Source organism: Monodelphis domestica, chromosome 3 (genome assembly GCF_027887165.1).
Source record: "Monodelphis domestica isolate mMonDom1 chromosome 3, mMonDom1.pri, whole genome shotgun sequence".
Lineage (NCBI taxonomy): Eukaryota > Metazoa > Chordata > Mammalia > Didelphimorphia > Didelphidae > Monodelphis > Monodelphis domestica.
Genome location: NC_077229.1, coordinates 14,612,769 through 14,633,719, shown reverse-complemented (window position 1 = coordinate 14,633,719; position 20,951 = coordinate 14,612,769). Strand labels below are relative to the sequence as shown.

Below are 20,951 nucleotides of genomic sequence, written 5' to 3'. Positions count from 1 at the left end.
GTTACTTAACACCTTTTGTAGTTACTTAACACCTTTTTGTGGTTAAAATGGGTAGATGTACTTAAAATACTGAGTTATCACCTTTTGTAGATTAAAATCTAAAAATAGATTGAAGATTACAATTCTAGCTTCACTATAAAGGAAGAGCTAAGTATCTTCATTGTTACAATCAGGACATAGCTAAATCCAATTTTCACATTCATCTGTAAAATGAGCTGAAGAAGGAAATGGCAAACCACTCCAGTATCTTAGTCAAGAAAACCCCAAATGGGGTCACAAGGAGGCAAATATAACTAAAAAACAACTAAGCAACAATCACTACAAATGCTTACTCATAACAACATGCCAGAAGGCTCCTGAGGGGCCATGAGGACTGGTGACTTGGGCCAGTTTTTCATCTGTGTAGGTGAGGCCTTTGCATCCCTCCCTCCTGGTTGGCACAGAATCTGTATTATCCTACCTACTTCCATCAATGCTGGTGTGGAATCATCCAATAACCCTAATAGGAGAAAAGTTGCTAGAGACTTGGGAGTGTGGCAAAAGTGTCTACTGTGTCGGAAAAAGTGTCTACTGTGATTGGTAGTCATGAAAATTTAGGGGAAGTGACATAAGAGAAAATTTCTTTAAAAGAAGGGGTAAAAAGTCAGTTCAGGCAATTCAGTTTGGAGTGGAATTCAGTTTGGAACTCAGTTCCGGAGATTGAGTTCAGTGGAGGACTGGAGCTTCCTTGGAGACGGTCTCCTGGTGAGTGATAAGACTGACTCCCTTTCCCTTAGGCTCAGGGAGGCCACTTTGGCCAAGGCCTTTAACTCCTCAATTATGCCTATGAAAATGCTCTCTGTAAGCTGCCAACAAGGTCATTGTACCAATTGAGGTGGTCTTGGTTCTGCTTCATTGGCAAATTGCAACCATTGCTAATAAACCAAGCAGGCTTAAAATTCTGCTGCCTCTATTTCTCCTAATCACAAATTTCAATTGTGACAAATAGATGTTACTTATCATTTTAAGGAAAGCTCCATTTTTTCCTATAATTCCTAGTGTTTTTCAAAGGAATGAGTATTGTATGTTGTCAAAAAGCCTTTTCTGCATCTCTTGACATAATCATTATTTTTTATATCACATGATTTTTTTTTAGATTGCCATGGTCAATTATGCTGATTAGTTTCAATGGACCCAGCCATGAGTTCCTGATATAAATCCAGCCTGGCAATAATGTATGATTTTTGTGATATATTGTTGTAATCTCCTTACTAGGTCAACAGTTTTCTTTCTCTGTTTTGGCACTCCCTGGTTTAGCTATCAATTACATATTTGTATTATAGAAGGAATTTGAGAGGACTCCTTCTTTATCTATTTTCCCCAATAGTTTATATAGTAATGGAATTCATTGTAAATCCAACTGATTCTTGGATTTTTTTCTTAGGGACTTCATTTATGGCTTGTTCAATTTCTTTTTTATAAGACAGAGTTTCAGTAACTTCCCCTCTCTCCCCACCTTATCCATGGTTTCAGTTTCTCATGGTTCAAATGGGGAGAGTAGGGCAAGGGTCTCCTTTTTCTGGACTGGAGTCCAGCCTATCCTGACAAAGAAACTACACTTCACTGCCTGAGAAACAGGCCTCCAGTCTCTGCTCTACACAATGTAGTAGGAAAATCGCTGGATTTGGAGCCAAGCGATCAGAGTAAATCCTGCTTCAGATCCATGTTAGCTATGTGAATGTCAAAGCAATAGTGCTTCACACTGTTAAAACCAAGTTCTAGAACAAGAACATTTGTATTTATTTATAAGTAACCTGTAGGGAGTTTCTTGGCCCATGGGGTCCCAGGAACATTGGGGAATGGACAGGACTATGCAGCTATGGACAATGAACATCTGAGTCTGGAATGTTGCAAGAGGAGAAAAAAGAAAGTTATCCCAAGGGCCCTCTGGGTATTTACAGGCCAGGAGAGAGAGCCCATTAAGTCAGGGCCCCAAGCTATACAAGCCGAATTATTGTAGCAACTTCTATAACAATCTCATTGGAAAAGGAAGCTCATCTTTCTTCCCATCTCTGTCTGTACTCTGCCTGGAGGAGTTGGAAACCTGTTCAGTTTCCCTCCAGAGTAACCATGGGCAAGTGATTTTAACTGACCTAGCTTTACTTGTAATGGTAAAAAAAAAAAAAAAAATATATATATATATATATATATATATATATATATATATATACACACACACACACACATATATATTGCTCTAAAGCCTACGGTAGGTCTTACAAATATGATCCCATCTGATCCACATAGCACCCCTGGGAAGGGGTGCTATGATTGTCTCCATTTTACAGATAAGAAAACTGAGGCAAACAGTAGGATCACTCGTAAGTGTGACAGGGACGAGGACAGAGATAAGTGACTGAGGCTAGGTTTGAACTCCTGACTCCAGGCCTGCTGTGCTATTCATTGCCCCAGGTTCACAAGCTGCCCTTGTATAATAAATCCATGGGCCTGTGACTGACACCCACTCCAAGACTATCTTAAGGAAAGTCTTTTTTCCCAACCTTAAAGCTCTATAAAAATGTGAACTGGTAACAATATCATTGTTGTCATTATTGTTGCTTTGTGATCTTCTTTGGGCCTCAGTTTCCTCATCTATAAAACACAGCGTTAGTTAGACTAGATAATCCCTGAGGTCTCTTCCAACACTAACCTTACTGTGATTCCACAATCTGTAGATTCACTGCAGATTTGCCAATGACACCAACCTCCGAGGGCTAGCACTGAATGCCAGACTCGGGATCCATAATGCTCTTGGCAGGCTAGAGCATTAGACTGAACTGAACATGGAATTCCATGAGAGGAAATGTAAAAACCTTACAAGGGTTCAAGAAATCAACTTCCCAAGTACAAATTCAGAGAGGTATGATCAGACAGTATGTATCTGAAAAAGATCTCAGGGTCCCAGTAGACCACAAGCTTAATGTGGGTCATAGAGGGTTAGTTCCACCTTGGTCCTCTGCCCTGCTCAGAAGGGTACATGTGGAGGATTAGGTTCTGTTCTTTTAGGACCAGCTCAGAGATGTGGAAGAGGGTCCAGAGGACAAGAATAGGGAAGGTTCTCAAGATCTGGCCCCAGAAGGAGTGCTCAGAGGAGCCAGGGATGCCCAACCTAGAGAAGAGAAGATGGGGGGAAGGGGTGGAGCAAGGCAGCTATCTGCAGGGAGGAGGGAGTGAATGACTAGTGAAGGATACACTGTCCAAAGGGGTGAGGGGAGCTCAGAGGACAAAAGCTTCCGACTTAGGCAGGGTGGCAGAGTGCTCCAACAAGGAATGGTTAGGTAGTGAGCTCCCCATCCCTGTAGCTCTTCCTCCCAGCAGGGGCTGTCGCCGCAGGCAGGGCCTCTGGGTTCTGCCTCTGTAGGTAGTGAGCTCCCCAGGATCCTGACGGGGCGGGCGGACTGGCGAAGCTCCTTTCCCGATCCCTGGCCCACAGAGCCTGCTGTTGATGGTTTCCATGACAACAGAGGACTCGTGGGCTTCTATTGGCTGCCGGAAACGCCCGTCAGCTGGGTGGCCGCCCGGGTTGGTCCTCTCAGGCCGCCGCCCCGGCCCCAGCGCCCGTGCAGCCTCGGCTCCGACCTCCCGCCCAGCTGTCCAGGATGATGAGTGACCACAGCCGAGGCCTGGGCCACGGGGTCCGCCCTCTTGGGACCGTAGCGGAGCGGAAGCCGGGCCCGTGGGGGGACCCCTCGGGCTCCAGGATGAGCCAGCGCCCCGGGCCGTGGGGCCTGGCCACCACCTCCAGGCGGCCCTTCCTCCTGGCGCTCCCAGAGAAAAAAGAGGCCGAGAAAGAGAGACAGAAGGAGGCGCTGAGGATTCGGAACTGGGAAAGGACCGGGCTGGAAATGGTGCTTCAGGTCAAGCGGGGTGGACAGCTGGGGCCACCAAGCTCGCAGGGAAACGGAGAGGGAGCCTCCCGGCCAGGGAGGGTCGCCCACAAATGGGAGGGGCACTAAAGACTGCCTTTGACAGAGGGGGAAACTGAGGCCCAGACCGGCCAGTGGGAGGGGGTGAGCCAAGATCAGAAGCCAAGGCCCCTGCCTCCAGAGCTGAGGACGCCCACTAGAGGGGGCCCAGGACCAGCAGAGCTGGGGGGGGGGGGAGCTCCGAGAATTTTAATGGCTTCATCTGACAGATGGGGAAATTGAGGCCCAGAAAGCAGGAGCTCCTAAAGGGAAAAGCTGAGATGGGCGAATTTCTGGCCTCAGTTTCCTCATCTGTAAATGAGCAGGTTGGAGGTTGGACTATAATGACTAAGGCCCTACCCTGGTCTAAATCAAAGCTCCTTCATTTACTGATGAGAACACAAAACTCCAAAGAGTGCAGAGGGTGCCCCCCCCACCCCCCAAAGCAGTGGCAAAGTCTGACTCCCAAACAGCCTGTCCAGACTTCCGTGACCAGATGGCCAGAGGACGTCCTGGGCATTTCCTCAAGCAGCCACCTCAGTCCTGGACCCTGTGCTATTGTTTTTCCAGGGTGCTTTGCCCAAGGCCGGGGGCACCAACTTCCCCCTGAGGTACTCCCTGTTCAAGGAAGAGGACGATGATGACATCAGTGTGATGGGAAGTCCATCCGAGGGGGCGTATGACACAGAGAGTGAAGGAGGATCCGACTCGGACCTAGACAGGGAAGGTAACCGAGGCAGACGGCCAGGCCTGCGGGGGCCAGCTCCCCAGGACCCCCACACTGTCACCCGGAAGAGCAGTCAGGAGGCGGCGGCTGGGGATGCTGGGTGGGCCTACAGAAGCTTGGGGTGGGGAAGGAAAACAGCCAGATGGAGTGGCTGATCCTCCTATGGAACCCCTGGGGAAACTGAGGTCCCAGGAGGGGCAGAGACTTCCTCATGCTTGCATGTCTGGGATTTAAACTCGGCTCAGAGACTCCTGTGACCCCCCAGCTGTCCCAATTGATCTCATCAGCTCCTGCGGGTTTAGTTATCATCTCTAGGAAAATGGCTCCCAGAGTTCTATGCCCAGCCTAGTCTTTCTCCTAAGCTCCAGCCACCAAGTTTATTGTTTCCGGTCAACAAGAAGCACCTTCTCACCCTCTCTCTCCCCACCACCAAAGGAGAACCAAAGACAGACAGAAGGCGGGTTACAGGCACGTCTCTGGGTCGCCCCCATCCCCCAGGAATACATGTACTACCGCCTCAATCAAGATGAAATACCTAACACGGCTACAACGTCATCTCCAGTCTATACTCCATGCATGTCACACGTATGTAGAGCGTGCTGTGCAGAATACATGGAAAATAGGCAGCCGTCTCCACTCAGTCTTTCCTCTCAACTGAGTCTGTTTCTTCGTCAATCCTCGGGATTCTTAGTTGGTCCTTCTGCAGATCAGACTTCCTCATTCTTTCCAAGCTGTTGGACTTCACAATATGACTGACCCTATGCCCAATGTCCTCCCTCTTCCGGCTTCTCAGAAACCAGCCCCTTCCTCCTTTCTTACAGCACAATCATGGACCCACTTTGTTCAGCCCCTCAGATTCTTTGCTATCATGAAGAGAGCTAGAAACATTTTGGCACAGAATTGTGCTCCCAAATGATATCTGCCCTCATCTTTTCTCTCTCATTTTTCCTTCTCTCCTTTCCCCAATATGTCCCTGTTGCAGGAAATGTTTCTGTGTGTTTGTGTGTGTGTTTGTGTTTGTGTGTGTGTGTGTGTGTGTGTGTGTGTGTGTGTGTGTTCATTCTTCCCTTCTTTGGCTTATTCAGATTGAAATGTCAACCATCCCCAGTCTGCCTCTAAGTTTGTATAGATTTCTACACGAGCACCCCACTTTTGAGAGATAACTTTCCTTACTCCCTTTTCCCCTCCCGCTTCAATGTATTCCTCTTCCCCTCCTTTTCTATTCTTTTTTCTTTTTAAAAAACCCTTATCCTCTGTCTTAGCATTGATTCTAAACATCAGTCCAAGGCAAATGAGTGGTGAGGACTAGGCAGTTAGGGGGTAAGTGATTTGCACAGGGTCACACAGCTAGAAAGTGTCTGAGGCTAGATTTGAACCCACCTTAGGCCTAACCCACTATCCCCAAGCCTCCTACATGCCATTTTCCATTCTTTTCTCAAGATCAAGAAAAAACAGAACCACTCTCAGGCCTTGTCTAATCACACGCCCTCTATGACCCCCAATGATGTTAGGGTTCTGGAGAATACAAATATCAGACCCCATCCCCAGGGTCCACAGACCTCTCTGTCTTTATGTCAGCCAGAACTAGAAAAATGGCAAACCATAATTTTTTTTTCTTATATTTCTCCATCAGGTTTGATCTGGTGTATTTTCTAGATGCTTTTTAGAGGAGATTCGGTGAGGAAAGTTTTGCCTATTGGACATTTTGAAGTGGGTATTCCAATAAGCATGGAAAACTCAATTTGTCCAAAACTGAATTCAATCTTCCCCCCACATCCTCTCCCCTTCTCTATCATTGTCATCATGGTCAAGGACTGCACCATTTTCTTAATCCCCCAGACTCATAATCTAAGAATTATCCTGGACTTCTCCCTCTCTCTCATGCCCCTCGTCCAAGATGATGCCAAGGCCTGTCCACTTCACCTCCACAGCATCTCTTGTCCACTTCACCTCCACAGCATCTCTTGTCCATTTCATCTCTGGAGCATCTCTTGTCCACTTCACCTCCACAGCATCTCTTGTCCACTTCACCTCCACAGCATCTCTTGTCCACTTCACCTCCACAGCATCTCTTGTCCATTTCATCTCTGGAGCATCTCTTGTCCATTTCATCTCTGGAGCATCTCTTGTCTACTTCACCTCCACAGCATCTCTTGTCCATTTCATCTCTGGAGCATCTCTTGTCCACTTCACCTCCACAGCATCTCTTGTCCATTTCACCTCCACAGCATCTCTTGTCCACTTCACCTCCACAGCATCTCTTGTCCATTTCATCTCTGGAGCATCTCTTGTCCATTTCATCTCTGGAGCATCTCTTGTCCACTTCACCTCCACAGCATCTCTTGTCCATTTCACCTCCACAGCATCTCTTGTCCACTTCACCTCCACAGCATCTCTTGTCCATTTCACCTCCACAGCATCTCTTGTCCACTTCACCTCCACAGCATCTCTTGTCCATTTCACCTCCACAGCATCTCTTGTCCATTTCACCTCCACAGCATCTCTTGTCCACTTCACCTCCACAGCATCTCTTGTCCACTTCACCTCCACAGCATCTCTTGTCCATTTCACCTCCACAGCATCTCTTGTCCACTTCACCTCCACAGCATCTCTTGTCCACTTCACCTCCACAGCATCTCTTGTCCATTTCATCTCTGGAGCATCTCTTGTCCATTTCACCTCCACAGCATCTCTTGTCCATTTCACCTCCACAGCATCTCTTGTCCACTTCACCTCCACAGCATCTCTTGTCCACTTCACCTCCACAGCATCTCTTGTCCATTTCACCTCCACAGCATCTCTTGTCCACTTCACCTCCACAGCATCTCTTGTCCATTTCACCTCCACAGCATCTCTTGTCCACTTCACCTCCACAGCATCTCTTGTCCATTTCACCTCCACAGCATCTCTTGTCCACTTCACCTCCACAGCATCTCTTGTCCATTTCATCTCTGGAGCATCTCTTGTCCATTTCACCTCCACAGCATCTCTTGTCCATTTCACCTCCACAGCATCTCTTGTCCACTTCACCTCCACAGCATCTCTTGTCCACTTCACCTCCACAGCATCTCTTGTCCACTTCACCTCCACAGCATCTCTTGTCCATTTCATCTCTGGAGCATCTCTTGTCCACTTCACCTCCACAGCATCTCTTGTCCATTTCATCTCTGGAGCATCTCTTGTCCACTTCACCTCCACAGCATCTCTTGTCCATTTCACCTCCACAGCATCTCTTGTCCACTTCACCTCCACAGCATCTCTTGTCCACTTCACCTCCACAGCATCTCTTGTCCATTTCATCTCTGGAGCATCTCTTGTCCACTTCACCTCCACAGCATCTCTTGTCCACTTCACCTCCACAGCATCTCTTGTCCACTTCACCTTCACAGCATCTCTTGTCCATTTCATCTCTGGAGCATCTCTTGTCCACTTCACCTCCACAGCATCTCTTGTCCATTTCATCTCTGGAGCATCTCTTGTCCACTTCACCTCCACAGCATCTCTTGTCCATTTCATCTCTGGAGCATCTCTTGTCCACTTCACCTCCACAGCATCTCTTGTCCACTTCACCTCCACAGCATCTCTTGTCCATTTCATCTCTGGAGCATCTCTTGTCCACTTCACCTCCACAGCATCTCTTGTCCACTTCACCTCCACAGCATCTCTTGTCCACTTCACCTTCACAGCATCTCTTGTCCATTTCATCTCTGGAGCATCTCTTGTCCACTTCACCTCCACAGCATCTCTTGTCCATTTCATCTCTGGAGCATCTCTTGTCCACTTCACCTCCACAGCATCTCTTGTCCATTTCATCTCTGGAGCATCTCTTGTCCACTTCACCTCCACAGCATCTCTTGTCCACTTCACCTCCACAGCATCTCTTGTCCATTTCATCTCTGGAGCATCTCTTGTCCATTTCATCTTCACAGCGTCTCTCATCAATTTTACCTCTGAAGCATCTCCCCAATATCCCTTTCCTCTCCTCTGACCCTGTTCAGGCCTGGGTGCAAACCTTCATCCCCTCACTCACACACTATTGTAGTAGCTGCTGGGCATCTGCCTCCTCAGGTTTTTCTCTCCCCACTCAGGATTTTCCTGAAACACAGGTATGACTATGTTACCCTCTACTCAGTAAACCCCAGTGGCTCCCTATTGCCTCTAGAATCACACTATTTGGCTCTTAAAGGTCTCCATGGCTTGGCCCCCTCCTACCTTTCTAGGTTTCTTGTTCCCTTCCACATATTCTGTCATCCAGCAGCACTGACCTCCTTGGAGTTCCTCAAACAAGATTCTGCAAACAGACTCTGCACCTTCAAACTCTGTGCCCCATGCCTGGAATGACATCCCTCCTCACCTCTGCCTCCCAGCTTCCTACAGGACTCAGCTCAAACCCCACCTTCTAGAAGAGGCCTTTCCAGGCCCTCCCAGACTGCAATAGCTTCCCCTCTAGGGTTGCCAAACATCTTCCCTGTTATTTTTATGATATCTTCTCCATCAGACTGTAAAAAGCTCCCTGAGGGCAAAGCGTTTCCAGATTTCCCTATCCCTGAAGGGATAAGGTGGAGAAGGTCCAGAGTCAGAAGTCCAATCCGAAGAGACAGTACCAAGTCATGTGAGAAGGAAGGAATGCTCATTTCTGACCGAAAGATTGTCCAGAGCAAAGATTGGGGCTCAAGGAGACCTTCCTGTGGGGGGAGGCTTTCTGTGGGGCTTTAAAACCTGGGGAGGACTTCAGAAGGCAGAGGGAGAGAGAGGGCATGCAGAGCAGAGTGAAGGGGGCAAAGGCAAAGTGGGAAAAGGTGGAAAAACCCAGACCCACTGTGGTCAGTTGTCAAACACAGCACCTGGAGCTCTCTCTCCCACAGGGCTGTTGGACTAGAGTCTCTGGCTGCTGAAAGGGAGCCCTGTACCCTAGAGCTTCTCTTCATCACTCAGCCCTCTTCACTTTTTTTTAAACCTTTACCTTTGATCTTAGAATTAATACTAAATATTGGTTCCAAGGCAGAAGAGAGGTAAGAGCTAGGCAGTCACGATTAAGTGACTTGCCCAGGGTCACACAGCTAAGAAGTGTCTGAGGCAAGATTTGAACCCAGGACCTCCTGTCTCTAAGTCTGTTGCCACCCAGCTGCCCCTCCTCATCACTTCTTTGAGTACTCTTCTAGACTCTTCTAGTAGCTATCTCCTTTTCTCCAAGGCACAACTCTGCCCCCAGTCACTCCCTAGCTCAAAGACCCTCCATGGCTTCTTAAAGTAGGGGCAGGAGCTGTGCAGCCAGGGCCATGGTCTTGCACGCAGCAGGTACTTAATAAATGTTCCTGCTCTTGAATGGAGGCTAGGTTAGAAATGGGGGAGGCTGGACATTACACTGATGATGAGAAGGGCTTTGTTCACTCTGACGCCTCCTATCTTTCTCCTGCAGCCTCCGCTGGGCCATATGACCTCACAGGCAGGTCGCAGTACTTGTCGGCCTGTGAGGCCTACGGAGTGGTGCCCATCTCCTACTTCCTCCACCACATGCATGATTCTGAGCTCACGCTGACGCACCGCGGCCTTGGGTCTCAGGTAGAAACATTCACTGCCCTCCAAGTCCTGTCGAGTGTAAGCTCCCAGAGGGCAAGAGCACTTCCATTTCTGTCGCTGCATTCCAGACACATGGCACGGTGCCTGGCTCTGGCCACCAGCGCTGTGGCCAGCCTCAGTTTCCCCCCTAGCTCTGAGCACCATGGGGAAACTGTGGCACGATGGACAGAGCCCTGGCCTTGAGCTCAGGAGACATCAGCTCCAGCCTTACCTGGCACTTCCATTAACTCACTGTAGGAACCCAGCTTGGGATGAAGTGGGCATGCCCTATGTTCTGGTCCCAGCTTGGCTATTTGCTAGCTGTGTGACGTTAGGCAAATCCCTCCCCATCTCTGGGCCTCACCTTCCTCCTCTGAGAAATGATAACAAGATGTCTTACAAGGTTTCCCATTTCCCCTCTCTGAGCCTCAGTTTCTCTGTCTGCAAAAAAGAGGAATCAGGGCCATTTGGTCCCTAACAAGCAGCAAGTCTGGGTCTCTCTGAGCAGGGGCTCAGGCAGCAAGTGCCTACATCAGAACTCGAATTCAGATCTCCTGCCCTCAGTCCCTCTGCCCCCACTGCCATCACGACTGACAGGCCTGTATTGCATTGCAGGGGGCCCGGGCCCTGGCCTCAGCCCTGATATCCAACACCTCCATCCTGAAACTGAATCTGAGTGACAACTGGCTGAACGACGACGGGGCAGTGGCGATCGCTGGGATGCTGAAGGAAAACTGCTTCATCACAGGTGGGTGCTTGAGCCCACTGGGTCTGTTCAATATGCCAGCCCAGAGGAGTACAGGGATTATTGTGGCCACTTTACAGATGGGAAAGCTGAGGCTTCCCCAATGTGATGCTACCAGCATGTGTCAGAGCCAGGCCTTGCACCCAACTCTCTGTCCCCTTGGCTGGGTAGCTGCCTACAGATGTCACTCGAGCCTGAACTCCCCATGCTCTGCCTCAGTTTCTGTTGACCCTCAGAGGCCCAGAGATCTGGATATAAAAGGAACCTCAGAGGTCACTGAGTTCCTTTTACAGATGAGAAAACTGAGGCTCAGGGAGGTCAAGGGATCTACCCAAGGTCACAGCAGTAATCATTAGAGGTGAGATTTGAACCTGGGACCTCTCACTCCTTAACCAAGGTTCTCTCTATTGTATAATACTGCTTTCTGCTGGCTCAGCATTTCACAGGCCTCCTGGGGGACCTGCCTCCCATTGAAGGGCTGGGAGTCCTGCCAAATAGCAAAGACATGTGGCCAAGGCCACTCACAAGCCCTTTCTGTCCTTGGGGAGTCCTCCCTATGTTCTGCTTCCTTCCCCCAAGACACAACAGACACAACATCTCTACAAGGCTGCTCAGATAGGCTCCCAGTGTCCAGTCCTCTCCAGCTTTGAGTCTCAACTGTCAGATCAGCTCTCTGGAAGCCATGACCAGCTCTCTTCTTTTCTTCCAGAGCTTCCATCCTTAAATCTTGACTCTCGGTAGCCAGGTCAGCCTGGCAGCCATAACCAGCTCTCTTCTTTTCTTCCAGAGATTCTACTGCTAAAATCGTGACTCTTAGTAGCCAGGGCCAGCTCTCTGGCAGCCATGACCAGCTCTCTTCTTTTCTTCCAGAGCTTCCATCCTTAAATCTTGACTCTCAGTAGCCAGGTCAGCTCTTTGGCAGCCATAACCAGCTTTCTTCTTTTCTTCCAGATTCTACTGCTAAAATCTTGACTCTCAGTAGCCAGGGCCAGCTCTCTGGCAGCCATGACCAGCTCTCTTCTTTTCTTTCAGAGCTTCCATCCTTAAATCTTGACTCTCGGTAGCCAGGTCAGCTCTCTGGCAGCCATGACCAGCTCTCTTCTTTTCTTTCAGAGCTTCCATCCTTAAATCTTGACTCTCAGTAGCCAGGTCAGCCTGGCAGCCATAACCAGCTCTCTTCTTTTCTTCCAGAGATTCTACTGCTAAAATCGTGACTCTTAGTAGCCAGGGCCAGCTCTCTGGCAGCCATGACCAGCTCTCTTCTTTTCTTCCAGAGCTTCCATCCTTAAATCTTGACTCTCAGTAGCCAGGTCAGCTCTCTGGCAGCCATGACCAGCTCTCTTCTTTTCTTCCAGAGCTTCCATCCTTAAATCTTGACTCTCAGTAGCCAGGTCAGCTCTCTGGCAGCCATAACCAGCTTTCTTCTTTTCTTCCAGATTCTACTGCTAAAATCTTGACTCTCAGTAGCCAGGGCCAGCTCTCTGGCAGCCATGACCAGCTCTCTTCTTTTCTTCCAAAGGTTCCATCCTTAAATTTTGACTCTCAGTAGCCAGGTCAGCTCTCTGGCAGCCATGACCAGCTCTCTTCTTTTCTTCCAGAGCTTCCATCCTTAAATCTTGACTCTCAGTAGCCAGGTCAGCTCTCTGGCAGCCATGACCAGCTCTCTTCTTTTCTTCCAGAGCTTCCATCCTTAAATCTTGACTCTCAGTAGCCAGGTCAGCTCTCTGGCAGCCATAACCAGCTTTCTTCTTTTCTTCCAGATTCTACTGCTAAAATCTTGACTCTCAGTAGCCAGGGCCAGCTCTCTGGCAGCCATGACCAGCTCTCTTCTTTTCTTCCAAAGGTTCCATCCTTAAATTTTGACTCTCAGTAGCCAGGTCAGCTCTCTGGCAGCCATGACCAGCTCTCTTCTTTTCTTCCAGAGCTTCCATCCTTAAATCTTGACTCTCAGTAGCCAGGTCAGCTCTCTGGCAGCCATGACCAGCTCTCTTCTTTTCTTCCAGAGCTTCCATCCTTAAATCTTGACTCTCAGTAGCCAGGTCAGCTCTCTGGCAGCCATAACCAGCTTTCTTCTTTTCTTCCAGATTCTACTGCTAAAATCTTGACTCTCAGTAGCCAGGGCCAGCTCTCTGGCAGCCATGACCAGCTCTCTTCTTTTCTTCCAAAGGTTCCATCCTTAAATTTTGACTCTCAGTAGCCAGGTCAGCTCTCTGGCAGCCATGACCAGCTCTCTTCTTTTCTTCCAGAGCTTCCATCCTTAAATCTTGACTCTCGGTAGCCAGGTCAGCTCTCTGACAGCCATGACCAGCTCTCTTCTTTTCTTCCAGAGCTTCCATCCTTAAATCTTGACTCTCAGTAGCCAGGTCAGCTCTCTGGCAGCCATGACCAGCTCTCTTCTTTTCTTCCAGAGCTTCCATTCTTAAATCTTGACTCTCAGTAGCCAGGTCAGCTCTCTGGCAGCCATGACCAGCTCTCTTCTTTTCTTCCAGAGCTTCCATCCTTAAATCTTGACTCTCAGTAGCCAGGTCAGCTCTCTGGCAGCCATAACCATCTTTCTTCTTTTCTTCCAGATTCTACTGCTAAAATCTTGACTCTCAGTAGCCAGGGCCAGCTCTCTGGCAGCCATGACCAGCTCTCTTCTTTTCTTTCAGAGCTTCCATCCTTAAATCTTGACTCTCAGTAGCCAGGTCAGCTCTCTGGCAGCCATGACCAGCTCTCTTCTTTTCTTCCAGAGCTTCCATCCTTAAATCTTGACTCTCGGTAGCCAGGTCAGCTCTCTGACAGCCATGACCAGCTCTCTTCTTTTCTTCCAGAGCTTCCATCCTTAAATCTTGACTCTCAGTAGCCAGGTCAGCTCTCTGGCAGCCATGACCAGCTCTCTTCTTTTCTTCCAGAGCTTCCATCCTTAAATCTTGACTCTCGGTAGCCAGGTCAGCTCTCTGCAGCCATGACCAGCTCTCTTCAGTCCATAGGTCCTACACCTTGAAGCTGCTTCTGGTCTTAGCTACTCTCTTTATGTATTTGTATCTGTAATGCATATCTCTACTTCTCAAACTATCTTTTAAGGATCATCTGAAAGCAGGGCCTTCCTTCAGCCATTGGGGTTGCCCATTTGGAATCACTTGGGGAAGGCATTCACACTTTATAAAGGGATGGCCAGGTGCTAAACATTAACCTTGACATCTGAGATTTGGTGAGGTGGGAGAGAACTAAACCTCCTTTCCAGAGGAGGAATCTAAAACGCAAAACTGTTAAATGATCTTTCTTTCTTCTCTCTTCCTTCCTTCCTTCCTTCCCTCTCCTCTCTCTCTCTTTTGTCTCCTCTCCCCCCTTCACCCTTATTTTCTGTCTTAGCAATTCTAAGACAGAAGAGCAGCAAGGGCTAGGCAAAGAGGGTTAAGTGACTTGCCCAGGATCCCACAGCTAGGCCAGTTTGGAACCCAGGACCTCCCATCTCCAGGCCTAGCACTCTATCCACTGTACCACATAGCTGCTGCCCCCATCAGGTGATCCTTTGAAGGCAGCCCACACACTCAGACATCAAAGCTGGACTCAAACCCAGGCCTGCCTGGCTCCTCCACAACCTCTGATGTCCATCCCTGGGTCTCTTACTTCAGATCTTGATCTGTCTGATAACAAACTGGGGGCCAAAGGCGCCAAGGCCCTGTGCTCTGCCCTTAAGGAGAACGCCTCTATACGGCAGCTTCGCCTGTCCGGCAGTGACCTGGGCCCACAGGCCGCCAAGGACATCGCTGACGCCCTATTGGTCAACACCAAGGTGGAAGTGCTGGACTTGAGCCACAACCTGCTGGATGAGGAAGCTGGTAGGAACCCATGGCCAGGGTGGAAGGGAGGGAGGGACTGCCCCCCCCCCCCCCCGAGGTAGGGGCCATGGTGAGACCAGGGTTCAAATCCTTTGAGCTCTGAGCTGCCTTTTCCTCCTGCTGATTCGGGAGTTAGACTCATTTCCCAGTGGATGACAGGGGTCAAGCTGGGAGCACCCAAAGGACCGTCACCTAGAGGAGGGAGTAGACTGGCTTTGTTCAGCTCCAGAGGGAAGATTAGAGGGCAAGTCCCAAGAGACAAATCGGGGCTTGAAGCCTCTTAGCAATTAGAGTCATCCAAAAGTGGGACTTGGTTGCCTTGGGAGGTGGTGAGCTCCCCGTCACCGGAGGCTCCAAGCAGAGATTGGGACTATATAACTAACTAGCCACCAGGCAGACCCCTTTCAGCCTCCAGATTCCATAGCATCTTTTGTATGGGAGGGCCACCAAGGACTCCAGAATCCAAGCATTGAAGGCTTTCCTGACATCCTGTCCCCTCCAGGAAATGCTGGACAGTGACCCCAGGCCTGAGGCTTAAAGGGAGGAGGCGGGTGTCCCTCAGGCACACCCTCCCTCACCTGGTCCTCAGTCTTCAGACACTGCAAGGGCCAGGTCTGTGGGCACATGGTAGGAGCCTCAGTTTTCTCATCTATAAAATGGGACCCGTCTGCTCATGCTCCCAAGCTTGGCCAACCTCAGAGCGCCATTAGTGCTTTTACTATTTGTAGAGAGTGTGTGCTAGGCTGGACCCAAGAGCCTGGAGAGCCGAGCGCGGGCATGAGAGCACGTGTGTTTGTGTGGCATGACTGCTTGGCCAGGGACAAGTGAGGAGAAAGAAAGTCTTTAGACTTTGCCCACTGTATAGATGAAGAAACTGTGCCTCAGACATGGGCTGGCCTCGCACTCAGGTCTCCGGTGCGTGACTCCTGCACTTCCCCCTGTGGCACAGCCCTCGCCGGTGCCCTTCAGGAGGGATTTGAAGAGAGCGTGATCCCCACAGGCTTGGGGGTCTTTCCCAGATTGGCCTTGGGCCACCCCTGAAGCCCCTGCAGGGACTGACGTGGGGACTGTGTCTCTCCTCAAGGGGAGAAGCTCGGGCCGGCCCTGGCAGAAAACGCGGGCATAAAGGAGCTCAATCTCAGCTGGAACCACCTGCGGGGGATGGGAGCCGTGATCTTCACCCGAGGCGTTGGGGTAGGGCCTTCACCTGCTCTGGCCACAGCCTCCTAGACCAGATGGGGAGGCAGGGGGGATGATGGGCATGACTGCATGGAAGTGGTGGCCTGCGAGTGGCGACTGGCAGAAGGCCCGAAGAACCACATTCAGCCTTGGCGAGGATTAGAACCATCCAGAATCCCATGGGAAGGCCTTGGGGGCGGCCTCTGTTGGGGTCACTTCCCTCTGCCCCCCAATGTGTGCAGCTCTCAAGGGGGAGCTGGCCTCCCTCTCTGGCCCCTTGGACTTCCCCGAGCCACCTTGTACAGCCCAGAGATGAGGAGAAGCTTCTCCCGGTGTTCATCCCCAGCCACCCTCCTGCCTTTTCCACTTACTCCTTAGGGACCCACGAAGCCCGAATGACCCAGTCTCACTCCCATCTTCCCTCTTCCTCCTCCTCCTTGGCATCCTCATTGTCTAGCCTGTCCTGTCCTTCCACAGGCCAACACCTTCCTCAGAGTGCTGGACCTCTCCTACAACGGCTTTGGAGATCCTGGAGCAGCAGCCCTGGGGGAGGCTCTGAAAGTCAACAATGTGCTTGAGGAGCTCAACATCAGGTGAGGGGGTCCCCACTCCCCCAGCTCTCTCCCTCTGGTATACCATCCCCCTTCTCCTTCACTCTTGGAGGCAGGGAGCTCCTTCAGGCCAGGGGCTGCCTCTTGCTTTGTATCCCCCGGAGGCAATAGGTAAATAACTGCACAGACCAGCTAGAGAGAGAATAGATGGAAGTAGATGGAAGATGAGGCATCTCCATAATTCCAGGGTGCACAGAGCACTAACTTGGAGTCAGGAAGTCCTGAGTTCAAATACAGCCTCAGACACTTTCTAGCCGTGTAACCCTGGGAAAGTCACTTCACTTGTTTGCCTCCATTTCCCCCAAACATAAAATGGGGATCATACTAGCCCTTCCCTCCCAGGGGTGCTGTGAGGATAAAATGAGGAAAAGTGCTTGTAAAGCACTTTGCAAACCTTAAAGTCCTATGTCAGTGTGGACTATTATTTGTTATTAAGGTCAGAGTGGTAGGGAAAGCAGTGGGCTTCAGCCAGCATTTATTAAGCACCTACTGGGTGCCTGGCACTGGCCATGCTTGGTCCCTGCCCTCAGGACAGGTCTGCTGCCTTTAGGGATATATTGCTCCCTAAGTATGAATAGCTTCTTGCTCCTCATTGGACCAGTGGTGGACTTGGGCATGAAATGCTGAGGTTCTGTGAATGTGACCTTTCTTTTGGCACAAATCTCCCATCCCTCGGTCATGGGAACAATCCCCTTCTGCCTTCTTGGCCTCAGTTTCTCCATCTGTAAGAGGAGGGAATGAGCCCCTGGTCTGTGGTTCCTGACTCTCAATTACATGCTGTGAGTCTCCTCCACCGAGAGATGGACAGACAGACAGACACGAGAAGCCATTTCTAAGCCATCAACAATGACTGTTCTCTTTTGAAGTAACAACCGCATCTCGCTGCCCGGAGCCATCCGCTTCTCCAGTGGACTGAGGGAAAACCAGACCCTAAGGATCCTCTCTGTGAGTCATGCTCATGTGCATGGGGGGACATCCAGGAAGAAAGGGCCAAGCTTGAGAGGTGCTAGCACCCATCTGGCCCTGGCCTCTCTAGGGGTAATTGGGGGGCACAGGGCACACAGCCCTGGTCTTGGAATCAAGAAGGTCTGAGTTCAAATCCTGCCTGACCTTTACTTGCTCAGTGACCCTGGGCAAGTCCCTTGACCCCATCTGCCTCAGTTTCCTTATCTGTAAAACAAGTGTCATAACAGCATCCTCCGCAGTGTTGTTAAGGGGATCAAGTGAGATAACATGGGTAAAGTGCTTTTAATTCTTAAAATGCTATAAAAAGCAAAAAAGAGTTAATAATAGCTAACATTTATGTAGCAGCTACATGGCACAGTGGAAAGACTGCCAGGCCCAGAGTCAGGAAGACCCAAGTTCAAATTTGACCTCAGCCACATACTAGTTGTATGACCCTGGAAAAGTCACTTCACCCTGTTTGCCTCAGTTTCCTCATCTGTCAAATGGATTGAAAAAGGAAATGGCAAACCAATTCAGTATCTCTGCCAAGAAAATCCCAAATGGGGTCACAAAGAGTCAGACAGGACTGAAAACAAACAAAATATCACCTCCCTGGGGGCCAGGCCCTAGGCTAAATACAATGACCTCACTTGATCCTACCTGGGAGGTGGGTGCTATGATTATCCCCATTTGACATATGAGGAAACTGAGGCTTGTATGGGTTAAGTGACTTGTATGCAGTCCCGAGCCCCGATCTTTCCTGGCTGCCCAAGGCTGCCTCAGATCCTCCTGCATTGCCCCCTTCTCTCCCTGCAGATGGGCAGGAACCCCATGAGGAACGAGGGCTGCCTTTGCATCCTCAAGGTGATCCAGCTGAACCCAGACTCCGGGCTGGAGGTTTTGGACTTCTCGGTAAGGAGGAGGGGAAGGGCCGGCCGGGGCCTGATCAGTCTCCCCAAGGGCACAGGGCATACATAACTCAGCCGATTCAACCGAAGGATCTTTAAAGGCACCTACTGTGTGCTGGGCCCAGGAGACGACCCAAGAGCAGCCCTGCCCCTGGGGGAAGGTGGCAGTGGTCACAGCAAGGCCACTGAGCAGCTTCAAGATGAGCAGAGAAGGGGCTGGTCCAAGTGAGGGCCAGACTCCATGCAGGTGCCCCCTGGAAGGGGCCAGAGGGAGACCATGTTTGCCAGCCTTTGCCCACAAGGCTCCCATTTCTCTAGGGCAGCTACGGGCAGGCCAGCACTGGCAAAGGGAGTTTTCTCACCCCAATTGATTTGTTGATGCATTTATTAAGCACCTACTATGTGCCAGGCCCTGAGCCGAGCCCCAGGAGTATAGGAAGAGGGAAAAGACAGTCTCCCCCTCAAGGGGGAACTTGGGCAGCCGAGTGGCACCAGGGATAGAGTGCCAGGCCTGGAGTCAGGAAAGCCTGAGCTCAAATCTGACCCCAGAGGCTTCCTAGCTGGGTGACCCTGGACAGGTCACTTCACCCCGTCGGCCTCAGTTTCCTCATCTGTAAATGAGCTGGAGAAGGAAATGGCCAACCCCTTCAGTGTCTCTGCCAAGAACACCCCGAAAGGAGACAGGAGGAGGCAGCCCCAGCTGGAGGAGCTCACAGAAGCCCCTAGAAATAGAGCCCGACGGACGGCGGCTCCCCCACGGCCCAGCCAGCCCTGAGCCTTCCTCGGCTTGGCCCTGCTGGTCCTCCGAGGGTAGACCTTGGTCTAGGAGTGGGCCAGCCCAGGGGAGCCTCCGGGCCGCACACACTGACCGGCGCCCCGCTCTCCGCTCTAGGACATCCACCTGAACAAAGACTTCGATGAGCTGGCGTGTTCCATGCAGGAGGCCTTCCCGAGGCTCTGTATCAGACACGGCAACCAGCCCGCCTAGCCCAGCAGGACGAGGATGCCGGCTGCCGTCATCACCCGCCGCCTTCCCAGCAGCCTCTCTGCCTAGACTCATGGAAGGCCCCTCCATCCCGTGGGGAGCCCCTCCTGATTCGGGGTCCCCCACAGGCGCTGGACGAGGGCCCGTCTGGCCTAGCAGCTCTCCAGACCCCGGAGATTGGCTCCCCACCCAGGTGGCCATCAGGCCGCAGGGCAGCTCTTGTGACTGGGCAGCCGCCCTGGGCCCGACGTCTGTGACTCGTGCCCGCTACGCCTGGCTCTCTCGGGCTCGGGCCCTGCTTCCTCCCCTCCAAGGCCAGAAGCCTGGATGCCTTTTGGTCCTTTCCTCGCTAAGCCTTAACGGTTATTTCCACTAAGCTTGTGTCTGCTGTGGTGACTTCGATGGTTCTCCCTCCTCCCCACACGCACCCTCTTCCTCCTCCCAGCCTCGAGCCAGGGTGGGCAGTCGGGCCTAGGAACGAGCTGGGATTGCCCAGGTTACACGGCCAACCCTGCCCCAGCCCAGGACCCCGGCGGGTGAGGCATGGGTTCAGCCAGGCAGGAAGAACCTGTGGACCATCATACAAAAGCTGGGGGATGGCCGGCGCCTCGGGCCAGCAGTCAGTGGGGCAGCCCTTCTGGAGGAGCCCTCGACCTCCACAGAGACCTGGCCGGCCGCAGGCTTCAGGGGGATGCAGGGTGGTCACAACATTTGGCAGTGGGGGGGCCGGGGTACACCCACATGGCCTCCCCGGGACACCAAGAGCCTACCCTGAGCCACAGAGCATGGGGGCAGCTTGGGGCATCCTCCCCAGCACGGGCTGTGAGCACCCAGGGTTCTGAGGGTGCAGCAGACGGCTGATGTTTGCCTGATGATAGCTCGGGTCCATGAGCTCTGGAGTCTAAGATGACCCGGGTTCAAATCCTGACGTACCTCCCTGACATAGTCACTGGCCAAGCTCCATCAGGAGAGGCTCTTCTGCCCCTGAATCCTACATCCTGGCCAGACGCTTCTCCTCCTGCCGGCTGCCCAATAGCACAGCTGCATGCCCCTGCCCAAAGGAGCGCCCCATCAGGTTCACAAGCCTCCAAGAGTCCCAAAGCCTGTCTTTAGGGGCCTTAAAATGACCAGCAGGTGTTTGTCCCTCTCGGGATGGGGAGCTCACTACCTGACGAGGAAGCCCATCCACTTGGGTCAGCCCCGAGAAGAGGGAGCATTTCCTCATGTAATATCCCTGCCACCCCGGTTGGTAATGGCAGTCGTGCCCATTATAGCATTTATCGCTCCCCCCAGGGGCCAGCACCGGGGTGCTTGGCCCTCTGCGCAGCCCTCATTTGAGCCTCACATAATCAAGATCCCCATTTCACAGCTGAGGAAACTGAGGCAGACATAAGGGAAGTGACTTGCCCAGGGTCTCCATTCTGGACCCCGAGTCCAGCAGCCAACGCCAGTCCCAGGATTTGGGGAGGTGGGTTCGAGGTCATCTATTGGTCCAGGCCCCCCTGACCTCCCCTCCCCTTTCTC

General features: G+C 51.4%; 1 protein-coding gene across 1 annotated transcript; it reads left to right on the top strand.

The window, feature by feature from the left end:
• Positions 1–3,517: 3,517 nt before the first annotated feature.
• LRRC74B (leucine rich repeat containing 74B) lies at positions 3,518–19,803 on the top strand. Its single transcript, XM_007490386.2, has 10 exons — positions 3,518–3,896; positions 4,515–4,671; positions 10,091–10,233; positions 10,846–10,978; positions 14,593–14,799; positions 15,884–15,993; positions 16,456–16,571; positions 17,456–17,534; positions 18,351–18,446; positions 19,335–19,803. The coding sequence occupies exons 1-10, from the start codon at positions 3,639–3,641 to the stop codon at positions 19,428–19,430; spliced, it is 1,395 nt and encodes a 464-aa protein (XP_007490448.1). The 5' UTR covers positions 3,518–3,638; the 3' UTR covers positions 19,431–19,803.
• The last annotated feature ends 1,148 nt before the right edge of the window (positions 19,804–20,951 follow it).

Excerpts from the sequence above, each read along its gene's own strand:
- LRRC74B (XM_007490386.2), top strand. The coding sequence starts at position 3,639 with ATGATGAGTGACCACAGCCGAGGCCTGGGCCACGGGGTCCGCCCTCTT. Across the intron at positions 15,994-16,455 it reads TCTTCACCCGAGGCGTTGGG|GCCAACACCTTCCTCAGAGT; the intron begins GTAGGGCCTTCA and ends GTCCTTCCACAG. Across the intron at positions 17,535-18,350 it reads AGACCCTAAGGATCCTCTCT|ATGGGCAGGAACCCCATGAG; the intron begins GTGAGTCATGCT and ends CTCTCCCTGCAG.